Below are 27022 nucleotides of genomic sequence, written 5' to 3'. Positions count from 1 at the left end.
GACTTTTATTACTTTGAGATTACCTGCGTCCCTGCTGCAAAGACTTTCCAGAGCACCTCGCTAGGAACGAGGGGTTCCTCTGGGCACCTGGGTACCCACAAGGTGAAGCGACGCTTCTGTACTGCCTGCTGTCATACCCTCACGTGGATCCTCACGAAAACAGGGTAAGCTGCCATGCACCTATTTTAGGGAACGCTCTTGCACGTGGGCTGTAACTACCGAGTAATTCACGAACTGTGTGATCTCACCCGACCTTACCCTGCAGTGATGTATCTTGATACCCATAACCTAAGTGCAACTATAAATGTAAACCCTATTTAGATCCTTACTTCATTCAGAGAGGAAAAGAAAATATTATCTAAAATCATTTACTTGTGCAGAAGCCGAAATATTTACAGTTGGAGATGTCAAAGATAACTGCACCAAAAGGAGCAGCAGTGCAACTTCTTATTTCTCCTTTCTCACAGTTTTTACCTACCACTACTTTCTACTTGCCTCAGTGAGATCAGAGAGATTAGTACACCGAGTAGCTGGGTCTGCTCACTTCCACCTTTACTTTGCAGTGCAGCCTTAGGAAATTAAGGTGTAGCTGGAGGAATATTAAGTAGTTCACAGAGCTCTCGAAGTTACTGATTCTCAGAGTCGTTTAAGCAAACCCTGTTTTCTTTGCATTAAAGCAACTGGGAGTGCACATAAAGATACCACCTGTCAGCTGGAGGGCAGTAACTTCTAAAGCTACTGAAGTAGCAACTGCAAGTACTCATGTGATTAGCCACAACGCAAGAGCGCTGAGTATGCTCACCCACCTAAAAAAGCATAAGAGAACTAGACCCCTGTCAGAAGTTACCTCACCAACTACTGCAAGCTTCTCAGATACTTCCGTGAAAAATATGTCAGCGTACTGTGTGGGAGAGCTGGTCAGCCATTCGGAGTATAGGAGTATTGGGGGGGTTCCAAATTTCCATGCTATCTCAGCTATCTTAGGCTGAATGCCTAGAAGATTTCAAATAAGCAGAAAAGAAGGTTAAGAGATGAAACAAAAATATTAAAAATAAAAAGCAGACCAAACACAAATTTCATTTCTATATTTCATTAAAACCTACTTGAATACACTTTGAAACAAGAGTACAACAAAATAGAATATACTTCAAATGTTGAATATACAAACTATTATAGTTCATTCTGAACACTGGTACTTCCCTCTTTAACTAAAAAAAATTTACAGGTTTAGAACTACCTGACAAAAGCTCATGCTGGGTGTGACCTTTCAAGTGACAGAGTAGAGCTGAAACTGAAATGTATGCACAGATGTCAAGGCTAAGTGAGAGACACAGGCATATTACAGCAAAAGGCCAAAAGCCTGCTGCCATTTTGTCCACAATTAAGAAATTTAGACAGACTTTAACTACCATACAAAATATGTTACATGTAATTCTATAACAATACTGTGCTAGGTACAAGATTCTTTAAAAATTTGTTTTTAATAAAAAAGCTTTACACAAACAAGCCATTAGCTTATTTCAAGAAAGATAACTGAAAATCAGTCTAAGGCTTTCGTTTTAAATCTGCTTAAGCTATGATACAAAAATCCCTCTAGGTTTGTCTTCTTTTAGAAGCTCTTAAATCTCGTCTTATATTTCACATTCTACAATACCTAGTAGCAGAGTTTTTCACATAGCACCAGTTGAGTACTGTGGGCACACAGTAGTGATTGCTGGTTTGCATATAAAATGCACCGAATTTGCCATTTTTAACAATGAGACTTTCCTCTCCCCCTGAAAGCTAAAAACCAAGGCAAACCTCTCACACAGCTCTTTTTTAGTGTTCCAGCTCTTAGTGTAACTTGATAACGTAGTGAACTGTTTGGTCCCTTTTCAGTCTCTCTATCATTCCTTCTCCATAGGTTCAGCCGTTTCCCAACTGGAAGAGGCAGTTTCTGTCAGCATAGCAATGTGGTTCAATTCCCACTGAAACACGGGAAAATATATATATTTTTTCCAGTAAGTCTTCAACATACGCACGTTTATTTAACAGTTCAAAACTCTCCTTTTCAACTTGGTGATCGCGTCCACTTCCCTCCCCCAATTATGTCAGTATAACCAAAAGAGTAACAGTCTACAAGTCCACGCAACCTGTTCTTCATTTCTCGCACGTCATGATTCCTTCTGTTTTCACTGTCACAGGAAGGGCAATAGCTGAGGGCGTACTAACTACTACTACGTGGGTTACAGTCTTGCTTCCGTCTGCTGGCTTCTCTTCTTGTACAAGCTGCAGCGTTTTCACTTCCCGTTCCTGTTTTATAGCCGCTGTGTCTGATTTAACTTCTGGATTTTTTATAACCGCGCTAATGACCCTGGGAGGAGTCTGGCTGGACGCCTGCTGAGCAGGCACCGATAGTCTCATTACTGGCGTCCCGTGAGCTATAGACACTGGGGTTAGTGCTCTCACAGCCAGCGGGGTTCCAACGATGTTAATACTTCCCGACCCTGTCAGGCCCGTTTTTGTTTGTAACTGACACTGTGTGAGTTGCGTGGCGGGGATTGTAATGATTTTGGCAGGCTGCATCGTGATTTTGTCTCCGTTTTCAGCAGAGGCTGGCATCACAGTAGGGATTGTCTGGATTACTACCTTTGGAGTTGTTGCTGTTGTTGGACTCGTGTTGGTTATTAACGGCGACCCTGCATTTACTGACTGTACTGCCACAGTTGAAATTTTCTGTCCCAGAGAGGTCATTACAACAGGCACTTGCATTGCCACTCGTACGGTCCTGCAAAATAAAGACGTGTGTGTTTAAGCCAAAACACTGGGTACTACTAGTAGAGCTGAAAACAGGGATACACAAATCCAGAATATACAGGCTTTTAACTGGTTCTTAAAAACTTTTGTGCATCCATCATGTTTGGAAATTTAGCAGCATTCATCTCTCTCTTCACTTCCCCCTACATCATTTTAAAATACGCTTGAGGGCAAGCATGTTGACAGTCAGCTCTGATCTCCAACTACTTTCACAGTATTTACCATATTCTGTTGCTGCTTGCAAATCAGAAAACAAATCCAGCATTTATAGTATCAAAACAAAACCTAAAAGACAGTTTCCCAGCCAAAATGGCAAATGGCAAGCAAATGGCAAGCCCAAGCCACGGCAATACAAACCTGGGAGCTGTCGTTGCTGGGACAGTAGTAGTGGTAGTTGAGGGATGAGATGATGATGTATCATGCACTGGTGAGGCAATATTCACAACTCTGGTGACTGCTTTTTCTGTTCTGGTACAGGTTAACTGAGACGAATTTTTTCCTCCACGTGCAGAGGTTGCTGCTTTTAAAAGGTTTTCCGCAGATAAAGACACTCTCTCCAATGACTTTTCATCTGTAGGCATTGACAAATCTTCATTGCAGGATTCATTTTTGTCATCATCTATGACAACTATATTTTTTGGCATCTCCTTAAACTGATAAACAAGCCTCTGTCCCTCAACTTTTGCCAGGATTCCTCTTTGATAGTAATACCTGCAAGAAAAGTACAATTTAGTAGTGGTACCATGGCAGATTTTAAAGAAAAACTCATTCTCTGCTAACAGGAAAACATTCACAGCAATACCTAACATGTGAGAAGGTACAGAAGGAAGCTGGCAGACAATACTGACATAATACCTGAAGAATCTAGCTAAAAAAAATAAATAAATAAATGACCTTTTACACATAAACTTCAGAATTTAAATTGCAAGTTAACTGGTAACACAAAACGCAGTATGATCTGCGAGACTGCTGCTTTTTAAACAGACAAGTCAGCAAGACGACAAAAATCTTAAACTTTTCAGAATTTGCATTATTGCTATAGGCAAAATTATAGTAGCAAACCTAAGCATATAGAAGATTTTACCTCAAAGCTCTCCCCATAGTCTCGTAGTTCATGTCAGGTTTGTTTTTGTGTTTTCCCCATAGTTTGGAGACGGCTTTTGAGTCCACAAGCTTAAAGATTCCCTTCTCTCGCTGAGTCCACTTAATGTACCGAGGACAAGTATTTTTGTCCTGGAGAAGGTCCAGGAGAAACTCCCATAAGTACGTTGTATTACCTATAATCAGAAAACATTTGAATATTAGAAATCCACTTTTAAAGACAACAGAAAATTCTCCATATATAGGTAATTCTGAATGACCTAAGCTGAAAGCGAATGCTACACAGAGAATAGTATGTAATGTAACCTGCAAGTGTTCATTCAGTCTGTTTAGTAAAGCTGCCATAAATATTTACATTCTGAAAGGAGCTAATCCAAGTGATCTGCTATATAAGCACAGGAACCTCTCCAATTCAGCACACATTCTCAGTTCCTGAGAAAAAAAAAAAAAAAAGCGTGAGAGTGCTCCAAGTCACTAGAACCTACAGCTGCTCAGCAGAGAGGAAGAGAGCTCGTAATTTTCTTCTATTTTCTTAAGCAGGGAATGGAAATACCAGTGCATTTTACGATGCTGAAGGATGGACTGGAAGATTTAAATAAATCTATTTTTAAAGACATACAACCTTCAATAATAAACCATCTCAAACTGTGATAAGGCCATAACCTCCTGCCCAGGATCTTCCTGCTTTCTTGTGCGGGACATCAGCACCAAAGGAGCTCTCACACCTGCTGCTGACAGCCCCACGTCCTGTCCCAAATCTACCTCGCAGAGCAACCAATGCCCTGCTAGGTGCAAAGCCCATCCAACTACTCCCCGCAAGTATTCGTATGGCTGAAATGCCACGGACCTTTCTGTAATTTGGGGGGTACAGAACGAAGTCAGCCTACAGAAGGAGAAACAAACATACTTCTTACATATTATAGGGCTGTACAATTTCCACTGGAGAAGCCCCAAAACGGGGTTCAGCATGATGACTATCAGAATGGCATAAAACAATGTGGGGGTTGTCTGGATGCTGACTATACCGATTACACCTAGGAAAAGGGGTGAGAAAAAAAAAAAAAACACAGACCACATTCCTACTTGGAGAAGACTGCTAAAACAATCCAGGAAGGGAAAACCAGGACAGAGCTACAAGAACAACAACCTCGGAATGGTAATCCCAATTCTCTTGATCATGCTTCCAAACCCCAGCAGGTGCCACAGGCCAAACAAAAAACACATTAAAATATTTTTGTGTGCGCAAAAAGGTCATTAATACCTGAAATTTAGTGGCCCAGCATAGCATTTGTTATGCCACGCTGAAGACAACTAAATATGCGTTAAGATGGGTTAAGGACCACTGTTGCAGACTCCAAGTAATTATCTCTCTTTGAAAAAACTCAAAGGAGAAAAAACTATAATTTCCATCTTCTGGATGACCACCTCAGAGACAGACAATAAACGTATATTAAGTGCTCCAATAAACAGCGAGTACTGAGTCAAGAGCTACCAAAATCCAGCTTCTGCCAGAATTTCAAAGAAATCCGAATAGGATCTGTATGAGGAAAAGAATCAAGAAGAAAACTCCAGGATCCTGGAAGCATCCTGGATAAACTTAATGCTCTATTTTAGGTACGGGAAGGATCATTTTGACAAACTGCATATAACAAATGACCAGTAAGCTCTTGCACCAGGAAGACTTTTACTAGAGAAAAAATATTAACTTGCAGCATATTCCTTGGAATTAATCCTTTATTCTCCCCCTTTTAGCTTCTCAGAAAAAGAATTTCTGGGTTCACCAACAAATCCTGTAGAGGTCTGCAACAGATTCTTTGCAGAAACAAAAGTGGGCTTCAACATTAGGAAGCAAACATGAACTTCAAGAGAAATCATTCCTTGAAGTGCCTAATTTTTCTGCTGGAACAGTGCTGCTGACTCAACAGCTTTTTCTTTTCCCTCGTACTCGTTACTGACCTAAGTAATTTCTTTCCACAGGAAGGCTGTGGAATAGTTATGCTACCCAGAAGCACTCCGCTATGCCAGTAAGTTCCAGCAATACCACAGGCATCCTGCTCTGCCAACTGTAGCTGCAATGCATTTAACACAAAAGCTAATTTTAGAAATGTTGAATACAATTTTGAAGCATTTTTCAAATCCTTTTTCCCTAGAACAATTACTTCCCTAATACTATAAATCCAAGCCTACACACCCCTGAGGAAGAGGAAGACATGGCTGTACAACATATGATCTGAGCACGTTTACATTTGGGCCACCCCTAAGCATCTGGAAGCCCAGCCTGGTAGCTGTGAACATGTACTGCACGCGGCTAGGGACACAAGCCTGCTGTAAGAGCACGCAGTTCTCACCTCCACTCCTAGGAGGTCCCGTGCTCACCAATACTAAAAGCAGGCACTGAGCCAGACACGATTGTTACCTGTCTTCCTCAGCTTCGTATAGAGCAGATTTAGCACAATGAAAGACATTTTTGTGGCTGGCTGATCATTACAACTGCCAGCTATTTAAGAACGTCAGCCATAGTCTCAGAATAGAAGGATTAATAGCCAGAAAGTATGTGAATAACACAAGGCATCGTGTGTATCAACAAACTGTCACATTCGTACCAGCATCTACGAGGGGAGGCTCAAGGCCTGTTTTGCTTCCTCCAACGGAAGGAAAAATCTCCTGCAGCTTTATGCTATCTACCTACACTTTTAAAAGAGTATTTAAGCAAAGGAAAACACAAAGTGAGGAAAGAGAAATTAGACCTAAACTGCCAATCCTGTAAGCGAGGACAAATAATAGTACTTTTATCCCACTAAATAAATAAATAGTCTTCATTTCCTCCTGTATAATAAAGTGAAGGGGCCAATTAGATCATATTTACAGCTGCTTCACTTTGCACCAGAGGGCATCGGGAATGCACACAGTAGGAGTACCTACAGACAACAAGAGACCCCCTTCCCAACTGTGCACAACCAGCTGTCCTTGACTTAACTCTGTTGACAGCAATCAGCACTAGGAATTATTCCTGTTTTTCCAAAAATATGCTATATGTAAAATAGCCTACAATTGCAAGTAATTTTTTTGAAATAAATAGTAAAAAAAAAAAAAGTAACAAAATATTTTGCAGGACATCAAGTTAGCCTACATTAATACAGCAAATGTATTTTATGCCAGCTCTAGAGTAAAATGAGAATGGAATGAGAACAACACACATAAATGAGAACGGAATAAGAACAACATACATTACAAGGGTCCACAGAAATTTATCAAAAAGTAGTCACATCTCCCACTTCATAAAACAGAACAGCTAGAGAAAGGAATCACCAGTAGAGACAAAGACTGGAAGGGACAGAAACACAGGCCTCCTTTCGCAAAGTAATTTGTGCAGCAAACTAGGAACCAAGCAGTTCACAAGTACTCTTTAAATAATAGAAAGTTCTAATAGCAAAATCAGAACTACAAAGAAGGCTTTAAGAATACTAAAAATATATATATATATGTATATATATATATATATATATATATAAAAATAAAAATCAAACTACGCACTTTTAAGCACAGCAAAGGTAAGGATCTGTGCCCTTCATTAAGGTCCACTGCTACAGCCAAGACCAAAGACAACAACAGTGGGCAATGCAGAGAAGTTTAACTACTTTCTGTACTGGTTTTCATGAGCTAGCGTCCGTTCTTCCTTAGCCTGCTCACAAGCATGACAACTCAGAAGCTGTACCCAGATAAGGAATTATGCGAACAGCGGAGATCATGCTCTCAAAGACAACTCTATCTGTATCCATCTATATATATGTATCTCCCATCCTGACAGCTGCACAGCCCTTCAGCTAGTATGCTGCTTCTGAAAACCACTAAAATCCATTTGTCCCAGCTGCATCAAAATCTCAAAGCAACGTTTAGTGGGAACCAGATCCATCTTCTTCACCTACAGCCAGGGTACGAGCTGATACACCGTACTGCAATTAAGAAGTAACCTGTGAGCAGGTGCGCCGGTCTGTCTGACCGCTGGGCGAAGAGCAGGGGCTTGCACACCAAAAGGACTATTCGTCATGAAAAACATGAAAAACGTGTCCCTTCTGCACTAAACCCCTCACTCAACCAGTAGAGAAACATATCAGCATTTGTTTCTCCCCTTAAGCCAATCCGAATCTATTAGTCAAGCAACGTATTCCCAGCCGAAGTTTGTGAATCAATTAAGAACACATTTCCAACCCTCAGCGTTACAAAGGCCCATTAGCTGCTTCTGCTGGAGAACAAGCCTTTCAGTGGCAGCTTAACAAATTACGCGCCTAGCAACAAGGCAACGCAAACCACAAAAGACAGCACGAGGCAATCAATGCAAAGCAAATGAAAATTCACAAAGCCTATTAACTGTACAGTGTACTACGGGCATTTATAAAACAGCTGTGCACATCCTTGTGCTACATCTTGTACAAACAGCTTCAGAGACATGAAGTTAAAACTCTGATGAAGTCAGTGCAAACTCAGCCAGCAAACTTTTCAAGATCTCTGTTTTCCCTATGACATTCAATACTTATAAACTTCATAATCTCAAAGACTTAATAAATGGAAAACTATACCTTTGCCTTCTCTAGGCTTCTTCTTGATACCTAGATCTGGAGAGCCATCTGAAATAGCTGACTGTTGGGTCTTCGGTTTACGGCCAGCTGCACACAAAACAGAAAAAAAAGGATTGATCATATGCAGAATAAAACTATTTTATAGTTTGACTTTGCTGAAAAAGCAGTTTGTGCATTTTTTATGCTATTTCCTTGCTACAGGTATGTACAAATTTACATTCTTAGATTACTAGTACCGCACATCCAATTTAATACACTGTTTGCTTATTTCATAGGCAGATTTAACTCAATTTCAGCTGATGTAATGGCAGGTGAGGTACACACTAAACACATGAAGTAAATCTTCAATGTACTTGCATGTTTTTAGTCCAGCGTCTGTTTTACTCTGAAACCCATTATTCTTCCTTCTGCTTTGTTTCCGACATTCTAGTGCGCGTGCTGACCAGAGCGTCAGTTTTCCTAAGAAATTTTTGCAGCTGAAACCATAAGCACTTCCTTCCACTTTGCATCTCTCCATTAAAAGCTACGGACGAGCTTCTGCTCAGCATGGGAGTTGTGCCGCGGAGGATTTGCATCCAGCAGAGCATTAAGGCAGCGACAGCCCCCACGGCAGCCTCCGTGGTGCCGGGAGCTCTGGGCAGCGCTGGAGGCAGCTCTGGGCAGTGCCGGAGGCTTACCTGCACCCGTGCCGGGCTGCCCCAGCACTCAGCAGGCTGGCAGGGCTCCCACACGCTGCCTCCTGCCCTCGGCACGCTGCTACGAGGCGGCTTAGCGGGGGACTCCTCAGCAGGCGGCAGGCTTAGAGCTGCCTGCGTTCCTGTGCCAGGGAAATCCTCTCCCAGCGAGGCCTGCGGCTTCTTCATCCTTTTACACTCCGGTGACCTTTTTACTCGAGGTAAACAGGCCCATGCAGGGAAGAGGATCGTACCTCAGGGCAGCAGACTGTAAACAGTGCATGCTTCTGCCTTCAGTTCAAGGGGAGCAGCAGCGATTAACTCTCCTCCCTCGGGCACACGAGCATTAACTTTTGCTGATCAACAATATTCTTCATTAAACACTGACTTCAACAGGAATTAATTATCAAGACAGAAGTTACAGCTCTGTAACTACGGCTGAATGACCTTACATATATAAGAGCTGGGATTTAGACCCTGTAATAGGAAGATACTTACGAAATACCATTCAGAAAGTTTCTGAACTTTCTGAGCATAGCTGTGTAACTTCATCTGCCCAGTAATGACCATTCAAACAGACAGTGAAAAATAAACAAGTGGTTTAAATCCAACGTACAGCTACAAAAAAGCATTAATCATTTTATTGCTTATGTCATTTACTGTTGTCTGCTACGTGCATGTGTTTTCACCAGATCTCAAACTTGTAGATCTCAGGTTTATACCACTTTATCATGACATGGCATTTTTTTTTCCTGAACTAGAAGCAAATCTTAGCACGTCTGTGTCTGGAAGCCCTAATAAAAAAAGCATTCCTGTGGTTAAGTGAATTATACTGGTGCCTGTAAGAAAACTTCTAGTCCAGAGACAAACCTTATCAGGTGCCAACCCTTCAGAGCAATCTCATCTGGCAGCTGAATGCTTGGACCTGATCTGCTGTTCTGATGAGCGTCTCCTCCAAGCAATGCCAATTAGGCTAAGAAACTTCTCTTACCAGGAAGATCTTGTACTGATTTTGTAAACTAATTTATGTTTTTCTAAGTTAGCATTTTCCCCGCTATTTCATTGGAAGATCCCAGAGACCACCTGCTCTCCAAATATATCCATATTTCAGAGAACTAACAGTTACCCACTCAAATCCACTTTTAATCCTTCTTCACCCTTCCTTCACTCTGTAAACCTTGCTTAAAAAAAAAACACAATGAAATAGGAAAAGACACTCTCTTCCTTAATGGCTTGGTGAAATATATTTTCTTGCTAGTTTTTGTTGCTCTCACAGGCCTATTCTCTAGGAATTCACATTTCAGACTTCACTCAATCTGAATATATGATCAGAGAAATCAGATAATCTAACCTACCTACACCCATATCGACTGCATCATCTGAGGCTGTGCACGTAAGAAATAGTTTCTGAGACTGCTGCTATGAAGAGCCATACACACCTTTTTTCTTTTTCATCGGTTCATGGATATCAGGGGATGTTGGAACAGGAGACGCATCCATTGGTTCAGACTCCTCCGTTGATACCTCCACCACAGTTTCTGTGATTACATCAGGCCTCATGGCTGCATGGATAAATTCTGGGGTTGACACACAAGGAGGGACAAAAACTTCCACTGCGAAGTGAAAAAAAAAAAAGAATATCCAATAAAGTTTCTACCCAATAATTTTAATGTTATCTTCTATGAAATTGTTTTTTAAAAAAGCATGTAGAATAGTATAGCAAGATTCAATTCCAACAAACTGTCATGTAGAAAAGCAATCTCCAAAACACACACGCCTGCGAGTACTGTTAGGCATAAGACAAGTATTAGCAGAGAAATAGTGTTTAGAACTAAACTCAGCTTTAAATTAAACAAATTAGAACTCAGTCTCTGATCCTTAGCAAATTAAGGACTGGACCGGACTGCCTGTCAATCTCCATTTCCTTTTCTGTAGCTTTGGTGTTTCAGTTTGACCATTATTTCATCCAACATATATTAAATAACTTCAGAAGGAACATCAAGCGAAAGGAATCATCAAAATTAACTTTTGGTTTTTTAAACCGATAATGTTTTGAAACATACTTTATTCAGATAGTCTTTCTAAAACAGAGGAACAGATGAAAATTATTTCCACTTAAAGTAACTCTATTTTAGCAATGTAAAATACCGCGTTCGCAGAATCACAGAATGGCTGAGGTTGCAAGGGACCTCTGAGGTCGCCTGGTCCAACCCCCTGCTCAAGCGGGGACACCCAGAGCCAAGTGCCCAAGCAGCTTTAAAGATCCCCCAGGAGAGAGGCTCCACAACCTCTCTGGGCAGCCTATGCCAGTACTCCATCACCCACACAACAGAGAAGCGTTTCCTAATATTCAGATGGAAAAATTTGTTTTAAATGTGTCACTATTCAAGTATCTGTACCCAACAACCTCTCTCGGGTAAATGATACCACCTGGAAGTATGCTTGTTACAGGATGAAGAAATTGTGGAAAAACTCGAAATAAATCATTAGTACTGAAACAAGCAAGAAAATGTTTTAAGCAGTATACAAGTCTCTACAGAAGCAGGTTTCCCAATTTGGTTGTTTTACTAGCACATGGGAAAAATAAACCCCTCCCTGGGCAGGACCTGTGGCTGACATACCAGGACTCCTGGCATCTCTCAGGCAGGTAGGAGACTCCATATGAAGCAAGGCCTCTGCGGCTTCAATTGTCTTATCTGTGCAGTGTACATTGCTTCCATGAACTGATGCTTCCACTGTAAAAAGGAAAAAAAAAAAGTGTAATGAGACCAGATTACTCACAGAAGTCTACAGGTATCGCTGTACAACAGCGCTACTCAATCTTAAACACAAAGACCCCCAAATTCCCAAATTGCCAGGTGTCTTTGCACCTTTCTACCTTCCTGCCAACAGAAATGTTCAGGGAAGACAGGAGAGAAGCAACCAACAAGAACCAATACTTAGACACAGGCAGTTCTTAGATCGGATTTCTGGTTCACAGGCAACTCCCCGTTTCTATCAGTTCAGGAGCTTGCAGAAGCAAACTTCGGGGGTTTACCTTCTACCTCCAACTTAACCAGAATAAACCAGATTGGAATGAAGATGGTTATAAACTGACACAGCAGAGGAAGAAAAGAATCCTATCCCAGCTACTATCCCATTAAAATATAAAGGTCACCTCTCTCGAGATTTTCAGTCTAAAAAACATACATATAAATACACAGTGAGCTTGCAAAACAGTTATATCCAGTTTTGTGTCCTGACGTTAAGAATATCTGTGAGTTGGGTTTAGCAGGGTTAAAAAAAACAAACAAACAAACAAAAAAACCACACAAAGTATTCAAACACTATGAGGATGGGTTTTTAAGCAATAGGGGAAAAGGGTAAAAGTCTCTTTTTTCAAGTTCTGAAAGTTTATGAAAGCTAAGTAATCAATCAAAGCTAATCTGAAGTAACTTGAAGAGAGTCCATTTAAACTCCGATGCGGAGCAGACCGCTGGAGCTGGGCACAAAGAAAAGGAAGAGGCTTCGCAGGGGGGCTCCGATGCCCGTCGGGCCGGCCCCTCACCTCGGGGCGGTGTGGGGCAGCAGGACCCCGAAGGCACCACCTGGCACGGGGCACTGCAGCCCAAGGTATGCGCCCCGCTGCCGCCCCGCTGCGCCGCGTTACCAGGCCTTGTAAGGCAATCTGCCTGCTGCTGCCGCCGGGCTGCTCTATCTTTAGCCCGAGCACGGTCACCTATCTCCGGCGTCGGAGAGGGAAAGGGGATTCGGCACCGGCTCTCCGCGACATCTCCAGGGCACCTATCCTGTTACCGAAAGCGTCCGAGAAACAACTGGCGTCTGTTCAGGGGAAGCAGGGCCACGCTCCCGGCATCGCTTCTGCCTTCGGAAAGCGCTAGGGACACACGCAGATTTGCGCAGGCACACGTGGGGAAAAGACCCAGCACATTCCACTTTAAAAGCAAGGACTGAAAAGCTGGAAAACCCACTAGGCAGCAGAGCAAAAACATGACAGGACCAAAACCTGGAAGAGACACACATGCAGAATCCCGGGTGAAGGAAACCTCTGAACCATCCCAGCCGCCCACCGAGGCTTCTGCCGCAGCCCTGTCCCCGCAGCTATTCAGGGGGCTTTATCTTTTGGAACAGCAGGCGCCTGGTAAGGCTGAGTTCCAACAACAAAAGCCTACCCTGAGGGCATGGGAAACCCTGCCAACAGAAAGGGTCCTTATTACCCACACTGATCCACGGGCAGGGCAGTGCTGCTCCTGAGCCCTTCCTCTGCAGGTCCCGGGTGCTCTCAGTGTCTCTCCCCAGGGATACAGCTGAGGGGTGTCCCAGGCCAGGCGCCGAGCACCTGCAGGAAGCCCTCAGCCTGCAGGTTTCTTTCTGAGGTCGCCTGGTCTCACACAAATGGGTGACTTGGTTTCCCCTCACCTGCCAGACAAAACTTTGCCCTGGCCTTCAGAACCCAGCAGTTACACCTGTATCAATTCCACACCAACACCAAAATCAGGAATTCCCGGTCAGCATTTAGCCTATTATTTATCTACAGCATGGAAAAAAACAATTTAAAGCAGGTCAACGAAGCTTTTCCACCACCCTCTCTCCCCCAGCAAGAATTTCCTTTTCCGTTCCTGCTGGTTACCGCGTGGGCAAGGGGCAGCTCGCTTCTGAGCACACACCGGGTGCTGAACCCACAGGGCTTCCTTCATGCAGCTGACACGTCTCGGCAGCGAGGCAGGGTGCTGAATCAGCTCACCCAGGTCATCCATCCCTAACTGCTTGTAAGCATACCAAGTTTTTCTGCTTTTACCCAAAGTCGCGAGGTATTTCCTACAGGTAACGTCTGTAAGCTGCACCACGAGTAAGAGGTGCTTGGCACAGAGCAGGAACAAGGCGATAAAGGTAGCTTTAATTCTTCTTTGTACTCTTCCAATATTATCCCTACTTGATCAGGGGTTAGACCATGAGGAAAGGAGATGCAAGCCCCCCAGCGTTAGGGACCAAGGCTGCAATTGCATAGCAAGAAAGCCAGGGAGCAAAGGAGCCACCCCACCTTTGCCCTCAGTAGCCATCCCATTTCCAATAAAAAGAGCACTACCTGACTGTCAAAAGCCTCTGACATTGGAAATCACAAACTTCACAGATGTTTTCCCAACGTAAGTTACTCGGGTCTACATGGAAATTGCCATCTAAAAAATATCAAGCAAAAAATAGCAACGCTTCTGCCCTGTGGCTGGAGCAGCACACATGCCGGCTGTCTGTCAGGGCAGTTAAACTAAACTAACGTGGCCAAAAGACATCTATGAAAACACCCAATAAAATACGCACCATCATCGCGTTTGAAGTCTTCTGAGCTTGCTAGCTTCTCCTTTAGCCAGCCCACGGTTTTGAGCCCAGAAGCATTTGTCTCCCCAAGGAGTTTTATGATAGCTTTTAGGCGTGATGAGGCAATGTTACTGCACCAACACTCTCGGAAAAGCAACGTGTCATATCTCAATGCGAGTTTTAAATAAAGTACCTTTCTGCCACTCTAGAAAGTGTCTAATTAACAGATGGGAGCAAGTCCAAGCACCCCGTCAGGAGGTAAAAAAAAAATAGAGCTAGAAAAGATGAACCAAAGGTGAAGTGAGGGAACAGGTTCACAGAGAGGGGATGGGACAAGCAAAAGCCAGGAGGCTGTTCCTGAAGATGACCAGATAAAGCATGCTCGACTAAACGGCATGTGTCACAAGGCTTGGTAGTACTTCTCACGAGAAGGACGGGGGAGAAAAGCAACCCAGAGAAGCAGGGTTCCTCGGTAAAAAGTCGACTTTGATCAAAAGGCACCACCACGGAAAACCACTGGCGGTTATTTACCGTGCGGTACCTTTCAAGCTCCCGTGGCTTGTGCTCAGACAAGCACTGCTCCACAGCAACCCTCGTCTGCTCTCAGTGCCTCCAAGGCTGTGGCACACGAGCACAGTAACGTCAAGGCAGAAGGCTTTCCAACCAAAGAATAACGCGCGTGACCACGTTTCTGAAAAAGGTCTGAGTCACCAATTTCCTATTTCATTTGTAACACGATATGATGCCGCCGGGCAGGCCTAAAGGACTCCCAGAACTAAAATAAACTGTACGGCTTGAACAAATCACTTAATATTTAGCTCTATTACTTTACACATTCATTTCAGGAAGAGCACCGCTTGCCCAAACCAAGCAAAGCAGTTCACTCGGCAGGAAGTACCTTTTCCAAACTTTGCTAACCAAGTACCAGACGAACTGATGCTTGCTGATCTTCAGAGCTAGCGGGGCCACGTTCATTTTCCACTCCTTTAAACCACATCTCATCTCTCTACTTCTATGAAGCAGTCTGATGCTGCAGCACTTATTAAAGTAGTCCGTTAAAAAAAGTTTTCTGGTCTGTTTTCAGAAGAAAAACAAGAACCTTTATATACAAAAATCTGTGTGTCTACTGGAGAAGAAGTCCTTGTGCTTTTTAAAAAGTGAAGTTAACAGGGTTAGTTGACATCTCCAGTTGTTGAGCTAACGTCTTCCAGCTCCACTTCCATCCCTCTAAGCAAATAGCACGCACTGTAGATTATTCGAGGCTCTCAACAGCTGTTACAAAATACCAAACTTGGTAATTAAGTCTGACAAGGCTGTCCTTTAGCTTTACACAACAAAATACTGCCAACACTTCAGTTTAGTAACAATATTCCCAGTTTTAACAGAAAACAAGAGTAACAAAATGAATTGAAGCAAGTGATAAAAAATAACGGGCTGAAATTTTCAAAATGGTACTTTGTGAACTTGTGGTGCAGCTCCCCTCTCTTTATCCGAAGAGCTATCGATGCCTGCATTTACGAGGTCAACATTTAACTCTTAGCTCTGATTTACAAAGGCTTATCCATTAATGCTATCATGCACTGGCACCGTGCTGCAATGAAGAATTCACAATTCCGAGCATGGAGCTCAGTCAAGAGTAACTACAGGTACGCTAACAGACTCCAGTGAAGCTGACTGGCCTTCATATGCTTGTTTTATCTCAGTGTTAAAATGATGACAGCAAACAGCAGTGTAAAGTAGTAACTGTGTGTAACTCGTATTTTAATAAAAAAATAAAAATGAATTAAAAAAGGAGTTGCCTATACAGCTGATCTTTCCGTGTGCAGCACTTGGTTGGAAAAGAGGGCGCTTTTAGCCCCCTGCTTGCTTTATGTCAGGCATACCTTCGGAAACTGGAGAGCAATTCCTCGCTTTTGCGAGCACTTGGAATCCGCTCAGCCTGCCCCCGTTAGCTCGGAGGACTGCCAGCTGCGCGAAGCTCAGGCGCAGCCAACAACGCGCTGCACAGCGGCGAGGCACGAAGCGAGCAGCGGGCTCGAAGCACCTGGATCTCCCGGTGCGCTACCAGCCCGGCGCCGGGAGCACCGCTACCCGCGAGCCCGGGCGGCTCTCTCCCGGGTCGCCGCGGAGGCGCCCTCACGACAGCGGCTGGGACGGGGCCGGGCCGCTCCCGGCGGCAGCGCGGTGCAGCCGCAGGCAGTGCCCACGTGCGGGCGGCGCGGGGCGATGCGGCGCGGCGCCACTTCCGTGTTTACACGGCGCTGCCCCCGGCCCCGCGCGCGCGCGCCCCGCCAGCGCCCCGGGCGGCCGCCGCTCCGCCGCCCGCCGCGCTCCCATTGGCTGCCGCCGCGCCCCGCCCCGCCCCGCCGCCCCGCCGCCGCCCCCCATTGGGCGCCGCGCGGCCGACACTCCCCCCTCGCCCCCCCCCCCAATACCGGGGGCCCGGCGGAGCGCGGCGCTTCCGTTGCGCGGCGGGAGGGGGGGGGGGGCACGGCCCCACGTGTGCGGGGAGGGGGGGGGCGGCGGGACCGCCCTGCCGCCGAGTTCAAAACCGGGGGGGGGGGGGGGCGGGCAGCGTGGCGGCGGCGGGAGGACGGACGGGCGGGCGGGCGCCCCGCGCACTTCCTGGTTGCGGCCCCGGCCCCGCCGCCGCCGCCCGTGTGCAGGTGCCGCCCGCTCGCCCGCCGCCGCCGCCCCGTCCTTCCCCCCGCGCCCCGTCCCGTCCCGCCCCGCCGTGCCCTTACCGGCGCGGATGAGGAGGTCGAGCTGGTTGGTGGGCCCCTCGTGCAGGGACGCCGCCATGTTTACGCTGCCCCAGCGCCTTCACGTTGCCCGCCGGGCGCGCGCGGGGCCGGCGGAAGAGGAGGAGGGCGGGGGGGAGCGGCGGCGGCCGTGCGCGCTCCCGCGGCGGTGCGCGCCCCCGCGGCGGGGCCGAGCAGCGCCGTGCCGGGCAGGGCAGGGCAGGGCAGGGCAGGGCAGGGCGGGCGGCGCGGGCACCGCCACGGCGCGGCGGCGGCGGGAGCGCTTCCTGCGGGGCGGCGCGGCCAGAGCCGATCCTTCCGCCGCCGGCCCCAGACAGGAAGTGCCGCGCCGGCACCCGCCGCCGCCGCGCCGCGGGGGGAGCCCGAGACCGAGCAGCGCCGCCGCCGCCTCACGGAGCCGCGGAGGGAGGCGGCCGCCCCCCGGCACAGCCCCCCCGGCCGTTAGGGCGCGGCCCCCGGCCCCCGGGGTTACGCCGGGGGAGGCGGCGAGGAGCCTGCGGGCACGGAGAGCAGCCTGCGGTTCCAGCCTTCCCCGCCAGGCAGGAGGGCCGAGCGGCCGCTTTCTGCGCAAGCGGCTCAAACTTCCCACGTGAAGTTACAGGGCGCCGGGTGCGCCCCTGCGATAAGCAGAAATCTCTCCCCCTCGCGATTTTGCCCTTGGGCCTACGTTAGGGGGAGAAAGCGGCAGCGCTTGCCCCGCGCAGGGAGCACAGAGCAGCGGCTGGGGCAGGTCACCTGCAACCGCCAAACTCGGTGCCTCAGGCTCCGGCAGACCGCACTCCTACTGCAAGGCTCAGAGCTTTTTAGGAATGCCGTTTAATGACCGCCTTCACACGCAGAAATAACATTCCGGCTTTTAAGACTTCACTCTCCGTTCCCCACAGCCAGGAACGCATACCCGTTCGCTGTCTCACCAGCTAACGAACGAAACCCGCACGCGAGGGGGCTCCCTTCCCGTCCGAGCCCCAGTGTCTCCCCGAGGGCAGGCCCGCTCGGGCCCTGCCAGCCGCGCTGCCTCCAGCCCGACGCACGGCCAAGAAAGGCGCTCCGGGGCCAGCTGTGACGGCAAGAACCTCCCGCAGACACGGCCCTGCCGACAGCGGAGCGCTCCTCTCAGCTGCTGTTGTGCAGAGAGGCGGAACGGCAGCGTTACGAGAGCTCCTTCTGTCAGCAGATTTCCGCTAGGGGACTCTGCTGTATTCTCCGGCAGAAATTTTTCCAGTGGGGACGAGCCCAAGGACATGTAAAGGCATCCTGCGTGGGCACACGCTTAAATGCGCAATAAAACGTCGTAGCCCTTCATTAAAAATTCCTCGAGTTGAAGTGGAAACCTCCTGCGGTACACTCTAGGGGAAACACCGCTGCTAACTCAGCTTACATACCAAGGATCGAAATAACTACGTACTTATGTCACTGTCCTGGGCACCTACTGGAGTTGAAAATCACAGTTTACCCAACACTTCTCTTCATCGAGCAGCTAGGTCCGCAGAACTAAAAATACCCTTTAAAATAGTTTGGCAGCTTGGGTATGGATCCAAAGGGTGCACTGAGCCACCAAACACCTTGAAAGATCCAGGCCTGTGACAACAGCAGCTCACACCCTTATACCCTCCAAAAGATGCATTCATAGCTTGCTGCCTTACTGTTTGGCATGTAATTCAGCGAGGACATTTTGCTGGTTGCGACTTCCAGCCACAAACTAAAGTGTCTGGCAGGTATCCCAGTTGCTCCCTCTACCCCCTACAAGTAGAATGAAGTTTTGCCTAAGGTACATAAACTTTTTGAATAAGCGCTTCCAAGGAATCCACGCATGTAATTTTTGACAGACACCATGCATATGAAAAGAATTATAATAATAATTAGAAAAAGAGTAAAGTATCAAGCTTTTGGCTTAATACTAGTTTTCCAAGCAGCATTTATTTACCCCTGCGAGCAGGCTTAGCATGGTGTTTGCCAATTCACGTGGAATGGACGAGAACAGCTGCAGACATCATTCTAGTTCTTCACTGTCTGATCCCACAGATAGATGGATGCCCAAGGGATTCCTATCAGCTGAAAAAATACAGGCCTACACACTTTCGAGACTGTAGACCACTACAATAAATCTACAAAATGATCATTTTGACCTGAACTTACTTATATACAAGTAATGTGAAAGTAAAGCATTCAAGCATAACACTGACTTCAAGAATGTGATCTTCCTTGAAAGTTCTGCAGCTCCTCAGGTTTAAACTGTATGGTTTACAGTATTTTATGTTAAACACCAATTGATTTGTCATGCTAATAAAATCTTACCAGTTCAGGGAAAAAACACAGTCAATAGGGAAAAAAGTAAATGTGCACTTATTTTTTTAATCTCTCTTTAAAAGCCTTCTTTCTAGGCAGAAGGCTAATGAAGAGGGCTACAAAGGCTACTCTGGAGGAGTGGTGGGAGGCCCAAAGAGGCAGGAAATGTTTACCACAGTGTAATACAACTACATGAAATTGCAGATTAATTTATGTTCCTCTGTTGTAAAGTAGAAAAAAAGTTACAGAAACAGCATTGTTCTTTGTCAGGCAGGAATATATTCATTATCTTATCTTTTTATTATTATTGGCTTTTAGTGTTAGAATGCACAGAGATCAAGTTTTATTGCAATTTGTTTACCACAAGCTCAAGCTGGCAAGACAGCTGGGCCTCCTTCAGGTATGTAGGCCTCTACACACTCATCACGTGCTAGACCTACCAACTGCCAGAAAAGAAAAAAATCAACATGTTCTATTATTCAGGAAAGCCACCGTTTAAAATAATGCAAATTACACACATGAATGTAGTAAGTCATAAGTAATTTCAAGATGATAACGAGCAAGTGCATTTGCAGCAAACACCCAGCTCCATCCCTATTCACTTCAGAGTCTTTGGCAGATAGGTAACTTGGGCAACAGGAATACTATCCGAGTGAATTATATCCCCTGACATGTAGGGATGCAGGAGTAAAACACCTGTCAACTCAAAGGGATACAGACAACTTTGCTCACATGAGAAGAAATAAGTTTCACTTTGGCTTTGCAAAACACACTAGTTAAACTTCATACTGATTATTCTGAAAAAGTGAAAGACAATCCAAGAGAATAAAATGAATGAGACTAATTGCATGCAAGACCGCTGATACAAAAATTCAAAATATGAAAAAGGGGAAAGTTTCAGCAGATTTGCAGAAGTGGGTGGGAGTGCAATCGTCTATCTAGCACTTCCCTGAAGAGTCACCTTCAGCAACTATAGAGGAATTACAAGTCTCCTCTCCCCCAGTTTCCTATGCAAAATTTCCCTTTCCACCACAGTTCTGACAAACGTATGGAAGACATCTCTGGCCAAGGAGTCTAGCTTCCCTTGCGAAGCTATTTCACAAGCGCTGTAACTTCACATACTGAAATTACAACCTTCTAATAACACCTTTTTCCTTCACTGCCCATCACTGATGGCAAACGCTGAACCAGAAAGAAAAATGTTTATTTAACTATTTTTAGCCACAGAAGATTCCGGTTGTATTCTAGCATGATAATTCTATGCTCAGAAAAGGCACTTATCATAAAGCAGTTGTTAATTCTTAGAGAGGTAATTGGTTTGACTTCATTTGATTAAACAGCCAAGGGTAGACAGCGATCTGTCACTGGGTGATACTTGCAGTCCACATGAATGCTTACAAGCAAAACGATGAGAAATTGAAAGAGTAACACAGGAACAATACCCAAATGCCAACCAAACTAAAAAGCTTCAGGTAACTTAACAATTCCAGGAGTGTCTTGTCCCGAGTGCAGAAGGGCCTTCAATTTCCAAACAGTTACAGAAAAGTCAGATTTGCCCAGAATCCTGAAGAAATTCACCTCTAGCAACCACAGAAGTAGTAGCCTGCTGTTGAGGACAGCAACTATCCAACTGTTGATACCAACTACCGCACTGCAACGGTAACGACACACAGAAACACTCTTCACAGGTTGCAGAAACACCAAAGGCCACGCGCCTGTATCAGCACATCAGCATCACCATCCACTGTGGATTTTACAGTAGAAAACTGCAGAAGTAACAGCAAACTAACCACAGAGTACCCCTGGAAGAACCAGGGAAATACTGAGAAGGGAGGCTGTGACTGTGCTTGGGTTATTTCCTCGACTACACCACGTGAAGTCCAGTAACAACAAAGCCACGAGTCCGTCACGGCCTACACCTCCGGGTAGGCCCAGACTCCAGGTGCCACTACCCATACGGCAGTCAGTGATCCCACAAAGTGAAGAAAACGTATGCTCAGGATCAGGTACTACAGGCAAACAGAAAGGAGTTGTTCAAAATAACGAGGGTCTAAATTCCAGCATGATCACTTGTGAATGCAGAACAAGAAAGACTTGTCTGTCTCAAAAAATACCGAAGTATGGAATTCCTTGCCTTATAATGAAATTCTTTAACTGGAGGGCAGTCTAGCAGTATCACAAATCAGGCGTTTCCACAGCACATTACCTGAGTTTACAAAACTGACAGAATTTGAGATTGGTAACAGACTGGCGTATGAGCTAAGCCACCGTTGAACAACAACTCTGTTCAAGACCTAGCATTTACAATTCCTAAGACTTCTTCTCTGGTAATAACAAACGTCTACTCTGTAAATCCACAGAATCTTTGAGCAGAACCTTCAGCCCCTGTAAATACACATGGCTTTACTGAGATCCTGGAATTTATTAACTACCTTCTCCCTTTTAATATGCAGGCCACCTTTAAAAATTATTACTTTCAAGTTTGTCATCATATTTTTGATCAATAAAGCCCACTACCTTGTGCACTCATACCAAGATGGTTTTGGCATGTCAGTGCATTCTAAACGCAAGATACAAACTACAGAATGGTTCAGCTTAGATCAGTATAATGACTCTTCGTAGTAACGTCTGACAATTTCTTATTCCCAGTTGGAACTGGAGTTGGGAGTTTAGAGGGAAGTGCAAATCTGAACATCTAAGGTCTAATTCAATGCCCCGTTCTAGGAAGCCATTCAGTTAGCCTCAACCACAAAAAATATATATAATTATGCCTGAAAAGTGCACGTTAAATTAGGTTTTATAACCAAATACTTAGTCTCACAGTGTTCTTTCAGCACAAATGGAGCACCTAAGAGCAGCAAGGTAGAAACCCAAAACGTACAAAGAACTGTTTACAACAACCAGTCCATTACTGTTACATAAAAATATTATTATCCATAGTGCAGCTGCACCAGCTCTTTCCATTAAGTTCTCAGAAAAGGAATCACCAAAGATGGCACAAAATTCAAGTTGCAGTTGAATTTGGTTTCTGAATTAAGAATGTCACTGAGAACAGATGTACATGGCCCACAGCGTAAATGCCCCAAGTGCTCCAAGTAGCACATGCAACTGAAGGGGCATCATATTGTTTCACAGTCATCAGCATCTACCTAGCAAAAATGCAATGGATTTCATGGCAGGGAGAACTCACACCAGTGTAGTAGCAACATGGTGTAAAAATGGTGTAAAATTAACTCACATTCTTAGTCCACAAATGTGTTTGAGACATCAGATTTTTGGCCAAGAGCAAGTACTCCATCTTCACTCAAAGCTTTATCTTTTTTTTCCTTTTATCTAGCAAATGGGCTTCATCTTAGCTCTTTGATGAAGATGGTTCCAGCTTAAGCTGAGAGTTTAATCAAGTTCACAGAACATCCAAACTCTGGTTTCTAGTCAGCACAGGCAAACTGTTCTCTGCTTTTAAGAATTCTTATCAAGCTGTCAGAGTAAGGAAACAAGTTCAATCAATAGGATATGTCAGCACTACTGAAACGTATGCTGGATGTTAACTCATCTTTTCTACCAGGCAGTTGGATCAAGTAATGTACGGACAAAATGAAGGATACGTTGCTTTGTTTATCACCTACATATACGTGCCAAAATCAAACGTAAGATTTTAACCAGCTCTAACGTCAAGTTCTAAGTATATGATATTTAACAACCAACACAAACTTATCTTAGATAAACTTAAGAGTTCACAAGCCCACACTCACGTAAAAGAAGTCAGAAGAAAACAATTTTAATAATAATGAGAAAAGACATACAGCAGCAGAAACCAGAACAGGTAACAACTAGAGACTTTACGCAGATACACAAAACTAGTTCCCATGCTGATAACAGCGTAATAACCTGAAATTTCCCCTGTAAAAGGAGATTTGCCTTAAAAGTATACATTTCATTAATGCATTTGTTTAAATCAGGGGAGGAGTTAAGCCTAAATTCACTGTTTATTCATCTCCTCCCTCCTTAAGGATGACTACCAATTTACACGATAGCTTCAACTGAAGTTCCTGGTGGAAAAAAAAAATTAAGAGATTATAGACAAACATACCATCATTGTTGTCTTTGTGGCCCAATATTTTTCCATCAGATGGTAATCCTGGAGGGGCTCATTTTCAGATCCCCATATTTTCCTGCAGATCTTCTACCCCCCTGTGGCAATAATATTTTTAGAATTAAAACAGAATTTCAGCTTATACCACAGGAGGAATTCTGATGGAACATCAAATTCAAAAATGCGGGGACACTTAACAAGTCGAATGGTATCTCAACTTCTCAAAAGCAGTTTTGTTTCCTCCTCTTTGATCTTAAGGTTGTGAGAAAAAAAAAATCCCAAGCCTATACTTGTCCCTTTGATGATTAACAAAAAGCTAGGGGAGAAAACACTATTGACACAAGAAATTAAATTCACTGAACCAATTAAACCAGGGTATATATTGGCAACATGATGTTGGTGTACTTCTCAGGTGAATAAAGTTTTACTGTACTTACAGCAATATTTGATTAACTCCTGTCTACTGTACAACAAGTTTTGTAAAGAGTAAATAACACTGGTTTTGCAAATTCATCATAAGTGAGAGAATACAGAAGAAAAGTAACACCAGTTTAGGCTTAAAATCAGTATGAAGAGAGTTCAGAAAGTACTAACCAATTTTCACAATGAAGTTCCAGATAACTCTTGGCACTTTTAAATAGCATTATCCTATCACTTACGCACTCATCTAATGCCTCATTTGATTAAAAGTCTAGAAATCAACCATGTGTCAGATCAGCAGATCATAACTGTGGTACCTTCAGCACTGCACATATAGTAAACCCAGAGATTAGGTTATCCCATTAACTAACACGCATCCACATTAGGGGTTCTGTGTCATGACAAATTAACAGAACTACAGAAACTTAATTTCAGAGTGTTTGCTTCTTTAAGGACAGTACCTTATGCTGTTAGGTAAACTGCAAAGATTTTGCTGAATAAACCCAGATTTGAAGGGCTAAATACTATAAGGACAGACAATCTCTCAGGAAATGGAAGCCAAGGAAATTTGGATATTATAAATCAATCATTAAGAAGGATGTATTGTTTATTATACAAACACTTGGACTGTTGCAGTAAACAAAATTTAAAGATTTTTTTTTTTTAAGGATGTTGACTCCATCCCCAATAATCTAAAGGTATTATGCCTAAGAGTGATATCATACACGTCAGAAAATAAATATTATTTCTAAGGCTTACGCTTCGCCTATAAAACATTTAAAAGGCACTAATTACTTCCATTGAGAATGTCACACGGACACTTGGAAAGATCAAAATTCTCGTATTTCATTTTTCCTAGAAAACTTTTATCAATAATTTTTTCCTGTTCCAAGCAAACAGGCAGCTTTTCTGGAACAGGACTGAAAAATATAACTTGAAACACTAAGTGTTTCTTGTTTCTTAAAAAAAAAAAAAAGGATAAACTTGTCAGATTTTACTTTTATAGTTAATGGATTAATTTTATAGTTAACTGATTAATTATAATTAATTATACTTGACTCATGAATCAAGACAGTAGTGGGAGACAGGCTGGAAGGAGTCTGAAAGGCAAAAAAATATATTCCTCTCAAATTAACTAAAAACATCATTATTTATAGGCATGGTTATCTATAATGATTATATAGCCTAATTGAATCACGATTTCATAAACAGTAAGTTTTTAAAATCCTTTTTAAAAAATATACAAAACTACATTACAGGTCCTGATTCTGCCTTGGATCAGCACTGGCGGTCCTTGCAGTACACAGAGTCTCAAACCCAGTCACAGAGCAGCAAGCCACACACAAACCACTCAATGCACAGTACAAATCATCTCTTCAGTGTCTTAAGTAAATTCTACCACCTCAGGTACCCCATTACGTTTAGCACAAAGGGCACTGATTCATATCTCCAAAGGCTAGAAACGTTGCATTGAACTAAAATTATAGAGGATTAGATTAACTGCAAAGTAGCTCGGGGCTCTTGGAATAAATATTTCATGAAGTTATAAAGCATGTAAATCAGCAGTCATTAGAATTACAAATGGCTTGTTGCAAAAAAAAAAAAATGCCACCTATGGCCAACAGTAGAGATACTGACAACAGTAGAGATACTGACATTAACAAGTATTATGTTAAATGGATAAATGTCATTTCAAATACAGCCAAGAATTCTTTATGATGCCCCACAAGACTGCCTCCATTGGAACAGTCTAATCCAAGCAGTTTTCATCAACAGTAGTTAAAAACTCCATGTGGAACCATTACGCAGTCACATGTAATTGCATCATGACAATTGCACTGGATTGATGTTGTACATACTATACAAATAATAAAGAAAAGTTGGCGTATAGGAAAGGATTACATCTCTCCCCAAAGACCTCTTGGAATCACAAATTGTAATATCTATTACTATTTTTTTTATATCATTATATTTTAATTTCTCATCTACACTACTAAAAATTGGCTTTTCTGTGCACATTATCTTTCTTTATAATTGTTGTATCAAGAATATTAAAACAAAGCTTTAAACACTTGAATGAACTGCAATATTTTATTGTGCTGTTACACTGAATTTTTATGGACATATTAAAGGTATTCTGACATTTAAAAAATAAATAAATACAATCTGTCTGTAGTCAAGACACATTCCATAACAATCCCAGCCGCAAACTCACCAAATTATTGTGTAAACTGACCCATAAATTTTAAGACTGTACTTTCAAATATCAAGACTTGGAAGCAGTCACGTATTTCCCCAAACAACAGCTTAAAAGAAAAATCCCTACAGAAGAACTATGAGTTTTTAACTGTAATTTCTACCAATTTACTGCAGCCAGAAAGTGATACTTAAAAACATAGAGTTCACTTGCAGTAGCTCTTCATTCTGAAAGCGTTGTTCTCCTAGCCATCAATTTATCAAAATCTTACTCACAAGAAGAGGGACACTTGATGTTTAAAAAGCGACACCTCTGAATGCAGAAGCTATCAATGTACAAGCACTTAACAGTTTTCAAATACAAGTTTAATTTATAAAACTCAGCTTCTGGGGAAAAACACCCTCACTTCTCACTTACCTTACCCTTATAAGTTTTATTACCATAGTCAAAAATAATGTTTTAAAAATACACATTTCATATTTTTTCTTTACATTAACTCATAACAGGCATATTTAATTCAAAACACATTTCAGTAAACTGGAATTGCAAGTATTCTCACGAAACCCGAACCATTAGTTCATTCGTATCTTATAAAGTTGATGCATGTAGTTTTTGATGCAGTGCCATGGGAGATTAACATCCACACTCAGAAAACGTATGAGCAATTTCATCCACTGGTTAGGGAGCAACTTGAACTTAAACCTACCAAGTCTAATGGGAACGCACATACATTTACTGGGCTATGAAGCTAAGCAACTGAGAGGAGAGTCTGTCAGTTTTGTTTTGCCTGCCCGACATCATGA

At 43.7% G+C, this 27022-nt stretch overlaps 1 protein-coding gene across 8 annotated transcripts in view; it reads right to left on the bottom strand.

Annotated features, from left to right (window-relative positions):
* Positions 1 to 1070: 1070 nt before the first annotated feature.
* Positions 1071 to 27022, bottom strand: part of ELF2 (E74 like ETS transcription factor 2) — a 35476-nt gene continuing 9524 nt past the window's right edge. For 4 of the 8 annotated variants that reach the window (XM_083833739.1, XM_083833743.1, XM_083833740.1 and 1 more), the window contains 6 exons: positions 11770 to 11883; positions 10588 to 10761; positions 8475 to 8561; positions 3881 to 4073; positions 3154 to 3507; positions 1071 to 2767 (listed from right to left, as the gene is read on the bottom strand). In XM_083833739.1, coding sequence (XP_083689865.1) covers positions 2140 to 2767; positions 3154 to 3507; positions 3881 to 4073; positions 8475 to 8561; positions 10588 to 10761; positions 11770 to 11883 — 1550 coding nt within the window. In that variant the 3' untranslated portion in view covers positions 1071 to 2139. Of the gene's footprint in view, positions 2768 to 3153; positions 3508 to 3880; positions 4074 to 8474; positions 8562 to 10587; positions 10762 to 11769; positions 11884 to 16344; positions 16682 to 17205; positions 17404 to 18137; positions 19913 to 23599; positions 23678 to 27022 lie in introns of those variants that run through there. The other 4 variants (XM_083833745.1, XM_083833746.1, XM_083833742.1 and 1 more) reach the window with 4 other exon arrangements.

This window comes from Anser anser, assembly GCF_964211835.1.
Source record: "Anser anser genome assembly, chromosome: 4".
NCBI lineage: Eukaryota > Metazoa > Chordata > Aves > Anseriformes > Anatidae > Anser > Anser anser.
The sequence above is the reverse complement of the archived record's forward strand: the minus strand, read 5'-3'. Positions and strand labels throughout refer to the sequence as shown.